The sequence below is a fragment of the Carassius auratus genome, chromosome 44 (assembly GCF_003368295.1).
Source record: "Carassius auratus strain Wakin chromosome 44, ASM336829v1, whole genome shotgun sequence".
In the NCBI taxonomy this organism is placed as follows: Eukaryota; Metazoa; Chordata; class Actinopteri; order Cypriniformes; family Cyprinidae; genus Carassius; species Carassius auratus.
In genome coordinates, this window is record NC_039286.1 from 11,242,023 (window position 1) to 11,263,853 (window position 21,831).

General features: G+C 41.7%; 1 protein-coding gene across 4 annotated transcripts in view; it reads left to right on the top strand.

Annotated features, from left to right (window-relative positions):
- The window catches only part of syngap1a (synaptic Ras GTPase activating protein 1a), a 40,835-nt gene extending 21,520 nt beyond the window's left edge, over nt 1–19,315 (top strand). Inside the window, exons 4-21 of one of the 4 annotated variants that reach the window (XM_026232369.1) lie at nt 553–647; nt 6,636–6,757; nt 6,883–7,036; nt 7,327–7,425; nt 8,387–8,626; nt 8,718–9,053; nt 9,940–10,084; nt 10,163–10,307; nt 10,555–10,791; nt 11,456–11,657; nt 11,743–11,924; nt 12,020–12,221; nt 12,582–13,127; nt 14,117–14,575; nt 14,679–14,852; nt 14,921–15,132; nt 15,222–15,294; nt 15,896–19,315. In XM_026232369.1, the coding sequence (XP_026088154.1) occupies nt 553–647; nt 6,636–6,757; nt 6,883–7,036; nt 7,327–7,425; nt 8,387–8,626; nt 8,718–9,053; nt 9,940–10,084; nt 10,163–10,307; nt 10,555–10,791; nt 11,456–11,657; nt 11,743–11,924; nt 12,020–12,221; nt 12,582–13,127; nt 14,117–14,575; nt 14,679–14,852; nt 14,921–15,132; nt 15,222–15,294; nt 15,896–15,925 (3,653 nt within the window). In that variant the 3' untranslated portion in view covers nt 15,926–19,315. Of the gene's footprint in view, nt 1–552; nt 648–6,635; nt 6,758–6,882; nt 7,037–7,326; nt 7,426–8,386; nt 8,627–8,717; nt 9,054–9,939; nt 10,085–10,162; nt 10,308–10,554; nt 10,792–11,455; nt 11,658–11,742; nt 11,925–12,019; nt 12,222–12,539; nt 13,128–14,116; nt 14,576–14,678; nt 14,853–14,920; nt 15,133–15,221; nt 15,295–15,895 lie in introns of all 4 variants that reach the window. The other 3 variants (XM_026232368.1, XM_026232371.1, XM_026232370.1) reach the window with 3 other exon arrangements.
- Nucleotides 19,316–21,831: the final 2,516 nt, after the last annotated feature.

The window sequence follows — 21,831 nt, forward strand, 5'->3', positions numbered from 1 at the left end:
CAACAGAACTTTTATTCCTCTCTGTATCTTGAAGGTTTTGAACTTGAATTGTCTTAACATACTGTGTTTAATCAGCAGGAACAGTATCATGATATCTGTTGGTTTACATTCAGATGCTTGAAGAGACAGTGCGGAGTGGGTGGAGTCTGAGTGAGTGGGCGGGGACTGACTGATTGGGTGGGTGTGGCCTAATGAGAGCAGCTCGAGCAGTGATTGACACTGAAATGATTCTGGATCTGAGTGTCACGTACTGTGAGTGAATCTGAGAGGAATGTGAATGTGGAGGATCTTTGACGTGTGAGTGAGCGGGTGGAGATGGAGAACTGTGTTTGGTGAATCCTCTGTGATTCTGAATCTGTGGGACTGAAGAGAGAGCGATGCAGAGATGGAGGCCGCGTGTGTGTATTTATAGCAGCAGGAATGTAAGGTTTGCTGTCCTGAGGGATGAATCACCACCAAACAAGACAAAACACTGACAGCAGCCCAGTGTGTGTGTGTGTGTGTGTGTGTGGACTGTAAGTGAATAATTATCTCTCTCTCTGTGTGTTTCAGAGCACGCTCGTGCTCGCAGGAAGAGCTTTGCCTCGTCGCGGCAGAGAAGCATGGAAGCTCCGCCCACTGCCCCTACACAGCCATTCAGACAACCTGTGAGTACTGTGTGTCCCGAACGGACGCCTTGCACCCTGCACACTACACCCTTCATAACGCTAGCACACAGGGGCAGTAAAACACACCACCGCCCGTTCATCATCTCTGACACTTCATTTGCATTTTTAATCCAGGTTAGTTTAAAAACGTGGTAAGGTTTGACACAGCACATGTTACTGCAGCTTCCTTCATCACACTGATGCTCATGCGGACTGCAGTGCATTGTGGGACATTGATATTCAGATCAGAAATCGAGTTCACTTACTCTATATTTAATGTTAAGTGCACTATATGATTTATAGTTTTTATCATTATTTTGAATTATTTCAGATTTAATTTAAATAGATTATTATATATATATATTTCAATATTGGTTGTTGTTTCCAGTTAGTAACGTTAGTTTTTCTACTTAAACTTAGTTCAGTTAAGTTGCAAGGCAATATTTGTAGTGTTTGTTTATTTGAAGTGTTTTTTAATTTAATGTTTAATTTGATATCAGCTTTATTTGAATAACCTAAAGTGTTTTTAATAGTTTTAGTTAACGATAATAACCCTGTTGATTAAAAAACTAGTGGAAGGTTTTTTAATTTGAAAAGTTTTTCACTCATAAATCACTAGTAAATCTGAAATAATTCTGTGATGCTGAATTAAATCAGCGACTGAAAGAGTGCTCTGTTCTGTCAGAGTTTGTGAACTCAGAGACTGAAGATGAAGCTGATGACCTCAGAATGTTGGGAGTTCTGATAACGTTACATCACTGACACAATATGAAGACATGCAATCATACATAAGGTCAAAACCAACACGTCTCAGATTCCTCTTCAACTGTGTTTAGATTAGTTTAGTTAGGCTGTGTTTGTCTGCAGGTAAGTGGAGCGTGTGAGTGTGTGAGAGAGAGTGTGTGTGTGTGTGTGTGTGAGAGAGAGAGAGAGTGTGTGTGTGTGTGTGTGTGTGTGAGAGAGAGAGAGAGAGAGAGAGAATGTGTGTGAGTGTGTGTGTGTGTGTGTGTGTGTGTGTGTGGGACTGACTAGCTGTACTTTTGGGATATATTTGTCTCCAGATGTGAACTAAATCTGACAAAACGTCTCCATAGAAACATCTGAGACGTTCTTGTGTGTGTGTGTGTGAGAGAGAGAGTGTGCGTGTGTGTGTGCCTAATTAACCATATTTTGGGGATGTCCTCCTTTTTGATTTTTTTTTTTTATGCTAAAAGTACAGAAAGTTTCTCATTACAGTTAGTATGTGAAGACTGTAAGTAGGGTTGTGTATCGATTGGGTTTTTTAAGATAGCGGTGCCAAATCAATACTTCTAAAACGGTAGCGGTGCCTGAACTGATACTCTGAAGAAGAAGAAAAGAACCAAAAATACATTTCCAGTCGATGGTAAACCCAATTGCTCTCTAGTAATGTTTTGTAATCTGTGTTTATGACAGAACTGCACAGATACAGATGTTAGAACAGCTCGTGTCTAGGGATGGGTATCGTTAAAGGGACACTAAGTAGGAATTACTCCCATCTAGTGGTGAAATTGTATTTTGCATTCAAACTAATTTTGCTCGCCAGCGCCTCGCTTTTTCAAATGCGCGTTGCATCTACGGTAGGCGATATGTACCAAAAAGCTTTGACAGGATGTCTTCTAATAGCACTTCGTCGAGTTTTCCTTCAGGTGAACAGGTGTGTTATTTCAAACAAACTGCAACATGACAACTAACAAACGAATGTTACAGTATGAATTACTGACTGTGGAAAACATGAAATATTGTGATTAGTAGTTATGTCTAATTTATTCGTTATATTTTCTGAATAATGTGCATTGTTAGATATAAAAAAATACTATAATATAGACTGTAACACTGACTTACCTGTCGATAAGAAAACTGGCCACTTCAGCGTCTCTTTTGAAATCTTTATCCAGCATTAGCTCTTTCCACCTAGAAAAAGCTCCCCGACATTAACTCTTGTTTTCTGTAATCTACGCTCACGTTTCCTTTTACGTTCTATTTTTGACTGTTTTGGCGACGATGTTTTCTTCTCCTGTGGCGCGGCATATGTATGGTCCATAATAAGAATGCAATCCAGACTTTTAAACTTGCCGGTGCAGTTTCAAGCGCCTCTCACTGCTCTGCACCTGCGTTTCTGGCTCTGACCGAAAAAGCGTTGTGGAAACGCGTTGGCTTAGTACTTTTTGTCCCTCTCTGCTATTATAGTTTTGCAAGATGGCGGAACTACATGGAAGCCTCCGTCGACCTACCCGTCCCATGTATATAAAGATAATAAATTCTTCATTTACGAGGATTAGTTTAAACATTGGCATAGGTATTTGTACACCATTGAGGGCATATTTATGAATAAAAATATTGATTTTAGATAATAAAATACCTAAAAAGTTACTTATTGTCCCTTTAAGGTTTTAACGGTATTACTACTCTTACCGATACTGCTTAACGGTCCGGTACTTTAACGGTATTCCTGGCGGTACTTTGTGTTGTGTTACTCTGCATTTCTCTGTCTGCACATAATGCACTTTTGAAAGATGCTTTGACAGATTGCTTGTGTTTCTGCCCTTACATGAAAAATTGTGTTGCACTTATGACAACCTCTCCATCCACTCTAGTGAAGTATAACCACACTTTGGAACGTTTTACCGTCTCCACCATCGTCACTCTTTGTATCAAGCAGGAGTTTTCAAACTGTAAGGGGCCGTTCACATATCACGTCTAAAAACTCTAGGCGCGCCGCTTTATGATCTTTTCCCCAAATCCTTCGGGCACTTGCGCTCCTGAGGAGTCTGCCGTTGCTAAGCAACCATGACCTGCTCTCTCCATGAAGACGCAGAAATTTCAGCAAAGGATTTGCAGCACTAAAAACTGCTCGCAGTAGCTCTGTTACTAAATTAATTAAAAAATCCACATACTGCTATCAGCTGTTCCTTTGTCGCTTCCATTATGAGCGTGCATACTGCGCACCTACATTTGAAATAACAAACTTGAGCGTGCAAAAGACGCGATATGTGAACGGCCCCTTATGCGTGTGTGTGCGCCGCGCTCGTTCTTGTTTTGTGTGTGTGTGTGTGTGTGTGTGACTGACAGCCTCCGCGGCGTGCATTACAGATCTCGCAGATCTCACGGACAAACGTCTTAATATGATCGCACATTAGAAATGATTGTTGAGATTAAATGTGCAGGATAACATTATTAAGTAAAAATACATCATACATAAATTTTTTCCCCTCCAGTACCGAAAGCAGAGCCGATACCGTCAGATCTTACTGATACTACGGTCTTTCATAATTTAGCCAGTTCAGAGAATCAGGACAAATCCTTCAGTCCATCGCTCAGACATTCAGTGCCACTGACACCTGTGTTCTGTGTTCGGTTCTAGTACATCACTTCAGAACCCAACCATTACTGTATATAACAACAAAATATACTGTGTGTGTGTGTGTGTGTGTGTGTGCGTGTGTGTGTGAGTGTGTGTGTGTGTGTGTGTGAGAGAGAGAGAGAGAGAGAGAGAGAGTTTGTGTGTGTGTGTGTGTGTGTGTGAGAGAGAGAGAGAGAGAGAGAGAGAGTTTGTGTGTGTGTGTGTGTGAGAGAGAGAGAGTGTGTGTGTGTGTGCGTGAGAGAGAGAGTGTGTGTGTGTGTGTGTGTGTTCAGCATGTGGTGTTTCATCAGGATTCAGCTTGTATTTCAAGGTTGGTGTTTTAGTCGTGTTTTGTGTGGGTTGTTTTTTTTAGTTCTCCTACTGAAATGTTGCAAAGAATGTGGAGATTTCTTAACTGGAAATAGTATATAAAATTAGAAAGATCAAACATATAAAGATATTCATTTTATTACTTGATAATAATAATACAATCAATAATCACACTTTTGACATGGAGAGTTCATATAAGTGTGTTTTGCTCATGGCTCGATTATTCATGATTCATATTTTCTGTCCGATCCAGGATATGAATCCGTTTCATAGTCATGTTGAATTATCTTCCATTTATGAATTGGCTTATCAGTTCATTTTTGTTGAATCAGTTTAAAATGCATATACACTGTCAAAATGATATTTTTAAGTTGTAAATTAAAAAAAGATTACTAGAGCAGATTCTACAAGACAGGAGTTTGTGTGCTCCAGAATTTCATGTTTAAGTCGGTGTGTTTCTTGCCATTATCCACTGGATACTGATCAGTCGCTGCCTTTCTTACTTCTGAAAAGTTGAGATGTTTTTAACTTGATGTTGAAATAAAAGTCAAAAGATGTTGAAAGATGTTGAAATAAACATTCACACAATCAGCTTTTCCACATGCCCCGATAATCAAAACTTCTGCTTAGCGCCTGCTCCATTTCTGCAGATCAGTTTTTGTGACTGTGTTACTTAATCCCCCCGTTGCTCTGGTGTTCATCAGAAGCCGCTTGCGCCACCTGCTGGTGAGCGACTGACAGCAGATGGAGATCATGCCTCGGTGCTCTACTGCTATTCCTGCAGCTCCCGGATGTGAAAGGGCCAATTATCTGCCCAATTTTAACCACGGAATTTGTGGAAGCGAATTTGGAAAGTGAAATAAAATGGACCGAAACCGATTGAATATTTTGGAAGTGAATTCTGGAACGTGAATATGAATTATTGATTTTTTAATTATGAAAAGGTGTGTGAAATATTTTTATTTAAAATATTCACAGCTTAAACGAACAACTATGTTAAAGAGCCACACAGATGGGAAATCAAAAATGACCTGTATTACAGTGTATGATGTAGCTGTCCATCAGTGTAAACAATGTGCAAATAATTCAACCAAAAAGTACACGATTTATAAAGTTATTGGCTTCTAAAGTAAGGAGTCGACTCTGAATCGCTGAAACGAGTCGTTATAGATTTCAAATCTTTTGCCCATCTCTATGTACGTCACTAGAACACTTTGCATAATAATCTCCGCCCACCGTCTTGAGAGAAACAAACTCTGACCTCCCCCCACCCCCCACACAGACGCTCTGGTTGGTGTGAGAGCACCATGTCGAGGAGACCGTGTGTTTTTAATTGTAAAGGCAAGTGTGTTTTATTTTCACTGCCAAAGAATGAAGATCAGAAGAACCAATGGCTAAAATTCATTTTCACCACAATACCATGATATTTTGACAAAATGACAATGTTTTTTAATCTTGGATGGATTTAAACCTAATGTACAGGACTTATAAACAGTGATAGGAAGCTTAGAATATTCATCTTACTGGCTCTTTAACTTTCAGGACCTAAAAATGCAATCCTTGGAAATACAAGGCATTAAAATGCAAGTACTGTTAATGCAATGCATTATTTTTCAGTTAGTGCTATTCAGCATGCTTTTCGTTTCAAAGACATATGTCATTATTTTACTTCCATATTTCTTCTGCTCATCAAAGCTGCATTTATTTGATCAAAAATACAGAAAAAACAGTAATATTGTGATATATTATTGCAATTTAAAAAATATTTTTTTCTATTTTAATATACTTAAAAATATATTATATTAATAAGTTTGGATTCTCAGTTCATGACCCATTTAATATCAGTTTGAGCATGTGCTGTAAGTGGAGTGATCACACACTCACACAGACACACACTCACACACACACACACTCACACACACACACTCACGCAGACACACACTCACACACACACACACACACACACACAGACATCACTGACTCAGCTCGCCCTCTGCTGGAGAAACCCCATCATCACACAGACACACACACACACTCACACACAGACACACACTCTCACACACACTCACACACACACACACACGCACACACACTCTCACACACGCACACACACTCTCACACACACTCACACACACACACACGCACACACACTCTCACACACACTCACACACACACACACACACACACACACACACACTGACTCAGCTCGCCCTCTGCTGGAGAAACCCCATCATCACACTCCTGCAGCAGAGCGTGGTGTGTGTGTTTGAACATCCTCTGTGTGTTTGTGTTCACAGAGTTTTCTAAGTCGCCGTCTGAAAGGATCGATCAAACGAGCAAAGAGCCAACCCAAACTCGACCGCACAGGAAGCTTTCGCCACATGATCCTCCCACGATTCCGCAGCGCAGACCAGGAGAGGTACACACACACACACACACACACACCGCTGCAGTGACTCACTCTCCCATAGTGCTTCAGTGAGTCAGACAGATGCTCAGCACATATATATTGCTCTGTGTGTGTGTGTGTGTGTGTGTGTGCAGGACGCGTCTCATGCAGAGCTTCAAGGAGTCTCACTCTCACGAGTCCCTGCTGTCCCCCAGCAGCGCGGCCGAAGCCCTGGACCTCACGCTGGACGAGGACGCCCTCATCAAACCCGTCCACTCCAGCATCCTCGGCCAGGAGTACTGCTTCGAGGTCTGTGTCTCTTACACAACAACACTAACCCATCCACACGCTCCAACTACAAAACCATCCTAAAACATTTAGCCATCACAATTATTCTTATTTACTGATTAAAAGTGATTGCTTTAACTTAAACTTAGTTCATTTAGTTGCCAAGACAGTGTTTCTGGTTTTATCTAGTTTTTTTTTATATACTATTATAGTTTTTATTAATAATTCAAAAAAATATATATTTAAATTTGTTGTAGTTTTTGTACATGCTTTGGTCATTTAAATGGTCTTTTTGGTCTGCTGTGCTTCAGGTGACCACTGCGTCGGGCACCAAGTGTTTCGCGTGCCGCTCCGCTGCTGAGAGAGACAAGTGGATCGAGAACCTGCAGAGAGCCATCAAACCCAACAAGGTACCGCCACATGTCACATCCCTGCATCACTCACCGAGCGCGCGATGGGTCAGAGGTCGATATACACACGTGTGTATGTAAGGAAAGATCGTCGGTCTTCTTGTAGTGATGAGCTCAAAACTACTGAGTCTTTAGTGAAGCCTCAGAACATTAGAAGACCAACCAGGACGGTCAGAAAGGGGTTTATTTTATTATTATTTTTTAATTTTTTTTAGGCTCTACGCCATTATTTCTATACATTTATAGTTAAATTATATTAATATTTTGAATCAGCTTTAATTTATATATATATATATATATATATATATATATATATATATATATATTTTTTTTTTTTTTTTTTTTTACTATATTTTTAGTAATTTATATGTTGCTATTTTGCGATTTTAATTTTATTAGGGTTTTTTTTTTTTTTTTTTTTTTTTTTTTACTTTCTGGTTAAATATTGTATTGATTTCACTTAAACATAAATAAAAAAAAATATGTATATTTTTTTATTTCAGATTTTAATTTTTTGTAGTTTTGGTTCATGCTTTTTTTTTTTTTTACTATTTATTTGGAGTACATTTTTTATTTCAGTTTAAAAAAAATTCATTTTCTAGTTTGAAATTGTATTGCTTTGACTTAAACATTAGTTTTTTTTTTTTTATTAAAAAAAAATATATTTTTAATTTCAGCTTTTAATTAAATTTGTTGTTGTTTTGGTTCATGCTTTTTTTAATAATACTATTTATTTGTTAATTTTTTATTTCAGTTTTTTTTAAATTATAGTTTTTACCTTGCTTTAATTCAAGCATCAAGTCAAGATGTCTAATTTCTTCACGTAATATTTTTTTTCTATCAGCTTTATTCCATTCCTCAGAAACCGTTCTAATAGTTTCAGATAACGATGATCCCTGCTGTACACTCCTGATGAAAGTGTGTTATTGAATGTGCTGGATATATTTCTCTGTGTCTGCAGGATAACAGTCGTCGTGTTGATAACGTGCTGAAGCTATGGATCATCGAGGCCCGGGACCTTCCTCCGAAGAAGCGCTATTACTGCGAGCTGTGTCTGGACGACATGCTGTACGCACGCACCACCAGCAAGCCTCGCACAGACACCGTGTTCTGGGGCGAACACTTCGAGTTCAACAACCTGCCGGCCATCCGCAGCCTCAGACTGCACCTGTACAAGGAGACGGACAAGAAGAGACGCAAGGTGTGCTCACAAACCGTATCAGAATATCACGTTACCATAATACTGCGATGTGAACTTCACGACACTATATTGTGTGTGTGTGTGTGTGCAGGAGAAGAGCACGTACCTGGGGCTGGTCAGCATCCCCATCTCCAGTATAACGGGCCGTCACTTCGTGGAGCAGTGGTATCCGGTCATCCAGCCCAGTGTCCTGGCCAAGGGCAGCGGTGTGGGCGGCGGGAAGATCATCAACGCCTCGCTGCGCCTCAAGAGCCGCTACCAGACCATGAGCATCCTGCCCATGGAGCTGTACAAGGAGTTCGCCGAGTACGTGACCAACAACTACCGCACGCTGTGTGGCGTCCTGGAGCCGCTGCTGAGCGCCAAGAGCAAGGAGGAAGTGGCCTGTGCGCTGGTGCACATCCTGCAGAGCACCGGCAAGGCCAAGGTCAGAGGTCACACACACACACACACAGAAGAAGACACATGCACAGCAGTCGCTAGGAATCAGGAAGTCGTTGGTTCATTTTACGTAAAAACGAAAAAGGAAAATGATATAGCATTTAATAGACTTTGCTAAAAGTGCGAATAAAAGGAAATAAACACTATAACTAATCCTGCACCCAGTTCAGTACGGACAATCTGTAAGATCCCAGCGCCGTCAAAATAAAAGTCCTGCTTCACACATTTTGGTCAAAACAAAAAAGGCAAATATCGGCCGATATATCGATTTACTATAATTGTTTTCGTTCAGATTTTGAATTAGGTTTCAATTTTTTTTTTATTATTTTGTTTGCATTTTTATTAGTTTTTGTTTTTTGACTATATAGGTTTGATTTTAGTTTAGTGTTAGTTTAAAAAAAATGCCTGATCATTATTTTATCTGTAAATAAGAGCAAACATTATACTGGAATGCATATGTTCTAAATTATAATATATATTTTCTAAATAAATGTGTTCGGTGTCAGTATTATATCAACTGTTTGCAGTCAGTGTGGGAAAAATTTATTAATGTGTTTGTTAATTATCGGGTATTAAATATCATCTTAAAAAATTAGAAACATATGGAGGAAACAGGGTTATTCTAATAAAACTAAACCATAAAAATATTCTTCAAATAAAGTAAGCATTAACGGAAATAAAATATTTATAACTGTAAACTTCTGTCTTGTTTCAGCTAGATGCCAGCTGTTCTCACTTTCATTCAGTTTAACATGGTGCACTAAAATAACTGAAACTAAAACAATTAAAGCACAAACGTTAAAATATTTGAAAGGAATTCAAAGTATTAGTGAAAGCCAGAGGTTTGTGTGTGTGTGTGTGTGTGTGTGCAGGACTTCCTGTCTGATATGGCCATGTGTGAGGTGGACCGCTTCATGGAGCGCGAGCATCTGATCTTCAGAGAAAACACACTGGCCACCAAAGCCATCGAGGAGTTCCTGAAGCTGATCGCACACCGCTATCTCAGAGACACCATCGGTGAGTGTGTGTGTGTGTCTCTGTGTGTGTGTGTGAGGATGATGATGGTGATGATGATGGCGGTGCTCTGCTCTGCAGGAGAGTTCATCCGTGCGCTGTACGAGTCGGAGGAGAACTGTGAGGTGGATCCGATGCGGACGCCTCCCTCGGTGCTCTCAGATCATCAGGCTAACCTGCGCATGTGCTGTGAACTAGCGCTCTGCAAGATCATCAACTCTCACTGGTCAGTCCCTGTCTCTAGCACACATTCCCTTGTTCACGGAGTCACATGACATGAAGCTAAACCGATACACTGGTTGATCTTTTAATAGTAGGGTCATATATCATTATGTAAAGGTCAGCCTCGTCCACACGGGGTCAACACACCGTCTAGACCAGCTGGAACCAGAGAGTGACTAGAAACCACATGAAACCCAGCTCCCGTTGTCCAGGGGGAGCAGTGCATGATGGGATGTGTTCTCTCTCCTCAGCCTGTTTCCTCGCGAGCTGAAGGAGGTGTTTGCGTCGTGGCGTGTGCGCTGTGCTGAGCGCGGCCGGGAGGACATCGCTGACCGTCTCATCAGCTCGTCTCTGTTCCTGCGCTTCCTGTGTCCGGCCATCATGTCTCCGTCTCTGTTCAGTCTGACGCAGGAGTATCCGTCTGAACGCACCTCTCGAACCCTCACGCTCATCGCCAAGGTGGTGCAGAGCCTGGCCAGCTTCTCCAAGTGAGTCTCTAGAGTCCAGCATCACCCAGCGCTGTCATCCATCAGTCATGTGACCCCCAAATAACCCCTCCTCACCCCAACTCACCCCTCCTCACCCAACTCACCCCTCCTCACCTCACCCCAACTCACTCCACCTCACCCCTCCTCACTTCAGTCCAACTCACCCCTCCTCACTTCACCCAACCTCACCCCAACTCACCCCTCCTCACCTCAACTCACCCCTCCTCACTTCACCCCAACTCACCCCTCCTCCCCCCTCCTCACTTCACCCCAACTCACCCCTCCTCACCCCTCCTCACTTCAGTCCAACTCACCCCTCCTCACTTCACCCAACCTCACCCCAACTCACCCCTCCTCACCTCAACTCACCCCTCCTCACCTCACCCCTCCTCACCCCTCCTCATTCACCCCAACTCACCCCTCCTCACCTCACCCCTCCTCACCCCTCCTCATTCACCCCAACTCACCCCTCCTCACTTCACCCCTCCTCACTCCACCTCACGTGTCTGGTGTGTGTCTCGAGGTGATCTTCAGTCTGTTGGCTCATCTCTTATCATCTGTCTTTCGCCCATCACTCTCTCTCTCTCTCTGTTTCTCTCTCTCTCTCTCTCTCTCTCTGTCTGTCTCTCTCTCCCACACTGCTGTGTGTGTGTGTTCTCTGCAGGTTCAGTGGGAAGGAGGACTATATGGGCTTCATGAATGAGTTCCTGGAGATGGAGTGGGGCTCCATGCAGCAGTTCCTGTACGAGATCTCTAATCTGGAGTGTGTGAGTAACGCCGGGGCGTTCGAGGGCTACATAGACCTGGGCCGCGAGCTCTCCATCCTGCACAGTCTGCTGTGGGAGGTCATGGCCCAGCTGAGCAAGGTATGAGCCGCTTGTCTTCGTGTGTCTGTGTGTGTGTGTGTGTGTGTTTGAGTCTCAGAGCGCTCAAGTGTTTGTGTTTCTTCAGGATGCCATCCTGAAGCTGGGACCCTTGCCGCGGTTACTGAATGACATCAGTGTGGCGCTGAGGAACCCGCAGCTGCACCGTCAGGCCAGTCACCAGCCGCCCGAGCGTCACATGACCCGCCCGCCCTTCAGCCGCCTCGCCACCAACGACTTCCAGAGCCTCATGATGAGAGACCTCAACAGGTGACTGTCGCTCGCTCAGAAACACAGCACAGTGCCATCAGAGAGAACTGTTGACTCGGACTGATCAGACTGTGTGTGTGTGTGTGTGTGTGTAGCTCCATAGATATCTCTCGTCTGCCATCTCCCACGTCTGGTCTCTCCGGCAGCGGTGTTCTCTCTCACCCTGGAATGGCTGCGTTCTCAGAACGAGATTCCCGTGGAAACAAAGACGTGTTCTACGTGACCCGCCCACCTCTCGCACGCTCAAGCCCCGCCTACTGCACCAGCAGCTCTGACATCACCGAACCAGACCCCAAGGTGCACGCACGCACACACACACACACACACTCTCTCTCACTCAAACACATCGCTGTAATCGCTGAAGGACAGGATGATGATGAGGGTCAAGCTCCTCGTGCACACAACATCTCACCAGATTATTACAATTAATGACAAAAGCAATGATGGAAATGATATTGAACTGATATTTCCTTCTAACACACTAGAGCAACAGATATACATATCTTCTCTGAGAGCGCTGCTTGTGTTGCTGTGCTCCGCTCCAGGAGTGTTCAGTGTTATCTCCTGCTGAAGAGTGCTCCTCATGATGCTCTGCTCTGCTGTGTGTCTCGTCAGGTGCTCAGTGTGAACAAGAGTGTTTCTATGATGGACCTGCAGGACTCTCGCATCAACAGCGTGTCCAACCTGCACTCGGTCAACGACCTGCTCAACTCGTCTCAGGGGTCTCTGGCCGGCTTCGGTCCGCTGGGTGGCGCCCCCCTCAGGGCCGGAGGGCGTGTTTCAGCCGGGTCGGGCGGCTCCAGTATGTCGGGAGGTTTGCGTCTGAGTCACTCGGGCGGCCTGACGAATGATTCTCTGTCCCAGCAGCAGCAGCAGCAGGCGGCCGCGATGCACGTGGCTCTGTCCTTCCAGAACCCTCTGTTCCACCTGGCGTCCGACGGGCCGCAGTACCACACGCCCCCCCACGGCCCCGCCGCACCCCCGCCGCTGCTGCTGGCGCCCGAGCCGGAGAACGGACACGTGGGATTCGGCGTGCCGTCGTTCGGTCACAGCGGCTTCTCTCGCAGCGAGGACCTGTCGGCTCTGAGGACGCAGAACAGTCTGGTGCAGCCCAACATCGTGCACTCGCACAGCTACAGCGACGACTACACCCGCCACAACCAGGCCGACTACGCCCGCAGACAGCTCTCGCTGCAGATGCAGGTGACCCACACAACACCTCCATCTCCACACACTGCTGCGTTACAATCAAACATACACATTGCATCTCATTTCTTCTAATTATTAATAAAAAAATAAATTAAAATTCGTTCAAATAAAAATAATAGATAAATGATTTTTTTATGCACAAATATATATTTTGCATAGAGAAAATAAAGACTTAAAATTATTTGCTTCGTGAAATCATTTTCTTGATAATTAAACACAATTATAATAAAAATAAATTATTTTATGAAGGATTAATTAACATTAATACATTTTTTTAGAATTACAGTAATAACAGCTTAGGGTTAAATAAGTTCAGTAATATCACAGTGCAAGATAATCATCATTTTTGGGTTCCTCTGTCAAACTTGAAATATTAAGGTGTTTTAAAAGTGAAATCTAACTCTTAAGCCTTAACTTAAAAAGTTATAATGATTAATAGTTGTTTAATATATAATAAGTAGCATATTAAATATTCACATTGATGAATAGTTACTATAACAGTTTATAAGACTAATTATAATGAATATTTATTATAAAAATTGTAAATATATTATTATTAATATTTAATTCAATATAATTTAAAAATGTATTATAAATATGTACTATAAATTTGTATTAATATTAAAATAGTTTTAGTTCTCTGTTCAAATCTAGAAAACTTTAATATTTTATTAAATGAAATTATTAATTATGAAAATTATTTAATGGTCTTCAGTGTTATTTTGGGACCACTGTTATTTTATTATTGAGATATTATAGCTATAACTTATTGTCTGATTTTATATATAGATAAATATTGTATTCTATTGTCATTGTAATCTGAGTTAAAGTTGTGTTTTGTCTTTTTCTTTTTTTTTTACTCTTTTTATTCTTACTTTTATTTCAGCTTTAGTTTAGAGAAACGTTGCCCTGGTAGATATCTGAAATAAAAACAATGTTGATGATGTGAGACTGTGCGTGTGTGTGTGTGTGTGTGTGTGCAGGAGAATCTCCAGCAGCAGGTTCTGATGGGCATGGCTCCACAGACAGCCACAGGCACCGGCACGCCCGCTTCTCTGGCCACGCCCCCCACCACCATCCATCCTGTCCGTCAGGCCTCCATGGCTCCGCCTCCTCCTCAGCGCATGAAGCCTCAGCCCTCCCACCAGCTGTCTGTCAGCTCGGCCGCCAACTCCACGCCCCCCAAGACACGCCCCCAGAGCGGGAACCTCCTCCAGTCGCCCGACTCCAGTTTCGGCGGGAGGCAGTTGTCAAGGCAACAGCTGTCGATGAAGGATAGCCCCGCCCCCGGCCTGCCACATCAGTCCAGCACGACCTCGGAGAGCCCCGCCCCTCAAGGCGGAGCCAATGAGAGCACAGAAAACACACCGAGCAACCAACCAGCAAAACCTGCACAGCAGAGCAACCAACAGCAGCTGCTCAAACCAACCGTGAACAAACAGGTCAACACACACACACACACACAGTCTGTCACACTGTTATGATTTCTTTAATTCTCTCCTGCTGTCATGAGCGTCATGTGTTCTCTGTGTCGGTGTGTTTCAGGGCTCGAAGTCTCCGTCCACTCTCAATCCTCCCTCAGCAGCGTCCGAGCGTACGGTGGCCTGGGTGTCCAACATGCCACACCTGTCTGCGGACATCGAGAGTCTGCGTGTGGACCGCGAGGACTTCAAACTGAAGGAGCACTCCAAGAGCATGGACGAGTCCCGTCTGGACCGGGTCAGTACACAGAGAGAGACACGTCATCATACGCACTGGTCACCCTGACGCTTCTGTGTTGTGTGCAGGTGCGTGAGTACGAGGAGGAGATCCACTCTCTGAAGGAGCGTCTGATGATGTCTCATCGTAAGCTGGAGGAGTACGAGCGGCGGCTGCATTCCCAGGAGCAGCAGACCAGTAAGATCCTGCTGCAGTACCAGAGCCGGCTGGACGACAGCGAGAGACGCCTGCGCCAGCAGCAGATGGAGAAGGACTCGCAGATCAAGGGCATCATCAACAGGTCAGACCCCTGACGGCTCGCCACTCTGTCCCTGCGATTACCAGAGCACCCTGGGAATGTGTGTGTGTGTGTGTGTGTGTGTGTTGCAGGTTGATGGTGGTAGAGGATGAGCTGAGGGGAAGTGGAATGCCTGACCTCAAAACCAGAATATTCACAGAACAGGTCTGTCACACCCTCACCGGGACCCATCTCTAACCTTCACACCTCGCCAGAACGATGACTGTGGACTCGTGTGTGTGTGTGTGTGTCGTCATCACATCTGTCGTCTGTCCAACACTAGTGATAATAACTGAAGTGATAGCTATACCAAACTGTTTGTGGTCTGACTCTAATGCAGGGTTTATTCTGGAAGTGATTCTAATGATCTTGTTCCTCTGTGTCTCATCGCTGTGGTTATACGTGTGGTCTTCATTACTGGAGTGATCGTGAAAGGTTTAGTGATGATTGTCCTGATGTAGGGTGTTTATTGTGGGCCGCTCTGCTCCAGCGGTGGATCATGGTGAACGAGGGCCTGTGATTGGTCTGTTTGTCTGTTCTCTCGTCTCATCACGTCCTGTCTGTGTGGTCATTATTCACGTCGTTCGACCCCGCTGGCTTCCTCTCTTCAGCTGGACAGATGTTTAGCTGAAGGTTCACGCTGCTCTTCTTCATGCGGTCACGCTCATGTTCTCTATGACGAGTGTTGACGGAGTTCTTCCTGTTGTGATGAATCTGAGTGTTTTTGTGAATCAGTCACTGAATCTCGGCTTTGTTTCTCCCTCAGCCGATTTATGGCGCCCACTCTGGAACATGATTGGCCCGGGCAGGACTAGCGGACCTGTGATTGGTTGAACCCCAACCCAGGAGTGTCTGATGATTGGCTGAGAGAGAAGAGAGAGGCGGAGCCTGAACATGACGACCAACTCCAACTTCAGGACATCTACACACTCTCTCTCTCTCTCTCTCTCTTTCTCTCTCACACACGCTGAGTTTATATATGTATATAAGTGATATATAACTATATATTCCTCAGGTGTGTCTCTCTCTCTCTCTCTCCTGCTGTCTTTCTCTCTTTCTTCTGAATTTTTTGAGCCAAATGGACGACAATCAGCATCTTGAGGCCGAAACAATCACACCGATAGCACAAAGAAAATCAACGCAGACAGACGGACGGAGAGAGAGAGACTTTATTCACTCTCGTTCTTTTCCCATCATCCCCTGCCTCTCTTTCTCTCTCTTTACTGCAGGAGTGTGTGTGTGTGTGTGTGTGTGTGTGTGTGTTGTGTGTGTGTGTGGTTTTGATCAGTTGCAGCCTCAACTTCCTAATAATGACTCAATAACAAATCTTTTTCAAATTATGTTTTGAGGGGCTTGATTCTTTCTGAGCCAATCAGACGTCAGCGTGCCGCTCAGAACCCCGCCCCTTCCTGTCCCGAGCGGGGGGCGGGCTCTCCTCTCCGTGCCTAAAGAGCTCCATCGAGAACAACAGGGCAAAAACAGACTTGACGAGTGAGTCGGACACTCGGTTCGTCCCATGATCACATGTTTGCTCATCTCTGACAGAGGGTCATGTGACTCGCTCGCTCCGCAGAAGAAGGGAAGAGCGACTGGTGCTTGGTTCGTGGAGAGCGAGCGGACGTGTGTGTTTGTGCCAAACGCTCATTTAGACGCATCCATCTCTCTTCAGACCCTAGTGAGTCGCCCATCAGACGGCCGCTCCAGCGCTACACACTTCCCACAATGCAGTGCGACAGTGCTTTAAAATGGACTGAAAAATCTTAATGTTTTTTTTTTCTTCGATTTGAATATATTAGTATTGTACAATAGAATGTACTTAATTAAGCACTTAATAATAATTACAACTTTACTTTTTAAGGTAGTATTTGATTTTCTGTTCGAAGCACTTTGCTTACCAAACCAAATAAAAGGAATTGTTAATTAACATTTAATTACTTTTTAAAAGATTCATCAAATTTAATTGTTTTTGATAGTTAATTTGTATTCAATCCTAAACACAGAATTACAGGACATTTCGTAAAGCATTATTATTAAAGTTTTATTAATTCAGTTTGATTAGACGTCATGACTATTACAATTTTATTAAATCTTTTAAAGTATTTCGAATCCAGAACAGAAATACGAAAATTGGAAATAATTTAAGAAAAAACTTTTATTTATTTTTTTTACTTTTAATAAATTGTCTAAGTTTCTTGATTTCAGTTAATTAGACATGGACTGAGGCCCTATTTATTGTGAAAATTAAAGTTTTATGATTCAAATCATTAGATTTGCGTTTTAACCATTTAAACAGATTTTATGAAAGTTAAACTGATGTCATTGGGCCCTAAAAATACATATTGCTCAACTTTTAATAAATTATCAAAAAATGTAATTTAATCTTCAAAATGGAATACAGAATTTTTATAAAATTAAACTGAATTTGGGGAAAATGAAACCGACTGTATAGGGCCCTTACATTAATTAGTTAGGCTTCATTTATCAGATGAATTTAGTAATTTAAGCGATAATGTGTTGATTTGTGCTGTTGGGTTTTTTGTGCAGTTCTCACAGGAGCTGTCTCATTTTATATTATTATTATTATTATATTTTTATCCAAGTTAGCATGACATGTTGACAGAAATTCCATAATGGTGCTTCCCTACAAACGTCTATTATTAATATTTTTCATAAAATAGTTAGAGTGGACTATTTGATCTGATATTTGGTGTGATTTTCTGCTTATTTGGACGTCAGTGCGGCTCACTGGGTTGGAGAACAGCGCTTGTGCTCGCCTCACACACACACACACACACACACACTCGAGCGCTGAGGTCAGCTGCTGATTTCTGTACATAGAGTCCAGATTTAAAGTTGGAAAGTTTCTCTCATTTTAAGTGGGTTGAGTTTTTCTCTTTTCTTGGTGTTCGGTGGATGATACTCATATACTCCAGCAGCTGCTCGCTGGGGCTTTAGTCGATTACTTTAGTCTTTACTCACTTTTTCTGTTACAAGTATTACTTTCGTCTGCATTTCAGGTACTTCTAGTTCTAATGATAATGATACAGTGTTTCTGTGCCTACAGTTCCCATACTGAGCTCTGATTGGCTGAACACGAGCGGTCACATTTACACACGTTGCCATACAGACGTCGATTCGGAGACGGAGCGCGCTATACGTTAGCTAATGGACCGGTTCTGTTTCGATACGTCATCTCTCACCACTTCTGGCGCGGTGTTGCGCTCACATCAGCTAGCGTTTGTGTGTAGGGTCAGTAATGCTACGACAGATCGCGATCGCGTGTAGCACGCTAGCTGAGTTTCTGTCTTCATGAAGAAGCGAACGGTCCTCGCCGCGGGACCCAGCCGCCAATTTAGCCATAGACACGGACAAGCCATAGCATTGACCTTTGACCCTCCGGCCCGGTTCAGGAGCGTAGGATGTATATATTTATATATGTACTCATGGAAATATCCTCGAATGCGCGAGAGATCTGTTGATTCTAGAGTGGAGCATCTCTGAATATGGAGTGATGTTTTGAATGTTCATATTATTATTATTATAAAGATATTATATTCAAATATGATTATTATTATTATTGTAATTATGAATTTGATTTTATTGACAATGATTGATAAACAGAAATGTCTTTCTTTTTGTGAATATGGAGAAGTTTACATTTTTCTGGGGAAATATTACAAGACTTTAAATATTTCAACAAACAAATAAATAAATATATACATGCTTAACAGGAGATGTGCTTTATTTCGATCCGTTCAGAATCTGTTGTCTTGTCAATAATGTGTAAACCTTTGGAGGTCAAGGGTCAGGTTCCTGGTACTGTTCTGAAGGGCCACACATATTGCAGCATCAGACCGTTTCGTGCTTATTTTTCTCTGCTCTCTTTGATGGTGTATTAAAGTGGATATGAGGATTTCATACGAGGACAACTGCTCTAATGAAATCCCAATATTGGACCGTTTTTATTTTGTCATTCTTTGTTTATGGACTCTTGAACTTGACATATTTGACAATACACCGAGGTGCTTATTGCACCATCAGCTAAACTTGTGGTGATTTTTCTCCAATCCTTTTAAAAGTGCATTAAAGTAGACATAAGGATTTCCTACAAGGGCAACTGCTCTTATGAAATCCCAACTTTGGGAAGTTTTTGCGTTACTCTTCTTTTTTTATGAACTCTTGAACTTGGCATATTTGATGATATACAGAGGTGCAGCAACTCCACAGAGTTCTTCAAATATGCCAAGTTGAAGGAACCATAAAAATGGATTGGTATCATAAAAGCTGTCTGAAAGCAGTGCCCAGATCCAGTACTAATGGTGTGATGGGACTGTAATGAGGTGATCTGAGCAGCCGGAGGCGCCAGTGATCCTGAACCGAGAGAAGGAATCGACAGACGGATGTTTGACTGGAAACTTCTAATCTGTCAGACAAACATAAAACCCAAACGAGTTTAATCTCGAGAGATCTGAACACCAGCGTCAAGATGAGCTGGGATTCTATGAATTATGTGCAAATACTTTCCACAAATATGATAGAAAACATTCAGTAAGTTGACATGCAACCTCTCTAGGTTCATTACTGTGTCCATTTATTTTTACATACTTATGTGTGTGTATATATACACACACACACACACACTGGTCACTAAAATCAGTTTTTTATTCAAAATACATGCTTTACTTTTACCTGCATAGAGGGCGATGACCTCTGAGGACCATTTTAAGAGGAGATTCAGATATTGACCTTTAAACTGTATTTCACATGCTCTTAATGTGATTTGATTAAACCTGTAATGGTGGAGCTCTCAGACTGTGTTTGTGCATGTGTCGTGTGACGCTGAGAGGGAATTCTGTTCATTCATCCTGTTGTTTTTCTGCTCTAAGCTGATTAACTGGACGTGATCGAGAGCAACTTGATATTCCGTAGATTAAAACATGAGCGAATCACTACAGAACAGAACTGATGGCGTTTATGTGGCTGATGTGTCTTGCATTAATATTGGCATCTTTGGGAAATATGAGGAAAAAATAGCTGTAAAATCAATCTCTTTGCTTTATATATCCTTACGCTTTCAATCAGAAAATTGACAGAAATACAAGTGCAAGTAAAATTAGAGGGGGAAAAAGTTATGTGATGTTAAATATTTTTTTCTCAAAAATATGAGTGCCAAAATTATTGGCACCCCTAGATTACTATGAGTGAAAATATAACTGAATTATATTCACCATTATATTGTAACCTGGATGATTAGGAGCATTTAAATGGAAACTCATGATGTATTTTATATATATATATAATAACTAATATAAGCATTTTAAGTTGTATGCATTTTCTTCTCTTATGATTAATTTAATCTAAGATAAAAAGAAGGGGGGAAAGCACTGAATCAGACAAATCATTTCAAGATAACTTTAATGCTTTTGGCAGCCACTTCTTAAAGAATTAGCAAAGCTTCATTGTAATTAAATAAAAGGACAGACATTAAGATGATTTTCCATGAAAAAAAACCCGGATCATTTAAAAGTGCTAGAACAGTAAAAACACAATAAAAATATTGAATCAAATGAACGCAGCAGTTCTCAAACTCTAGGAGTGTCTTTAGAACAGAATAAAAATATGACATTTACAACAAATGACAGACATAAGATGCTTCATAAACACTAAAATCAGATTCAATAGAGTTCAAGAACAAACCACTTCTATCAAACAATCATTTATGCTAATGGAGAGCAGTGCATGATGGGACGCTATTGCTTTGAGGTGGATTGCATAAAGCACTTAAAGCCATTCAGTCATAAATACATTAATGATTTTCCAAAGCAAATCTGCAGTTAAACAGATCTGGCTGCAGTTTTATGATAAAGCATCATCAGCAATATTAACAGAAACGTGAAATCTTCCAGACATTCACACAATCCTCATTCAATATTTCTGTCTCTGAATAAATCATATAATCACTTCAGGGTTTACTGAACATGATTGAAGCTTAACTAGCCTGAGATCTTTTCTTGTTCGTTCAATTAAAGCTTCATTACTGCTCACTTTCTGTAATTTATAGACGCTAATAAAGTGATCAGAGCATCTCACACATGTGTTCATGCAGCTCATGCTAACATTATCTGATTTAAAGCCTCAAAACCTTTTAAAAGAGGTTGCACAAACCTGAATTATTCCAAACGTGATAATCAAGAATCAAATTTAGGCAAATCCAAATGACAAGTAACCCAAACTCAAAAATGCAGAAATAGACTAAAATAACAGAGATACCAAAGATATGGTGTTTCTCTGTATGTTTGTCTTGTTTTCCAGTACAAATATCTAAACGTCCATAAATTAAGATACATTCACTAGAGATGCAAAATGACAGAAGTCGTCTTGTTTTCTGAGAAACTGATCACAATGAAGTGAGTTTGTGTTGCATTTCAAATTGACTCGCATTGGTTTCCATGCAATTCACACACACAAAAATCAACACTAAAGATTCATGTAACCATAATATATTTGAAGATACTTGGGAAACATGATCAAATTCACAAACGTGTTTCCTCAAAAAATTATTCAGCATTTAGTTTTTTAGTTTATTTACTAAATGAGATTTAAGTCAAATTATAAATTAAATGTGTCATTTTTATTGCTTGGAAGAAATGCTGCACATTTATAATGTAACTGACTCAAAATAAATATCTTCATATAAACAAA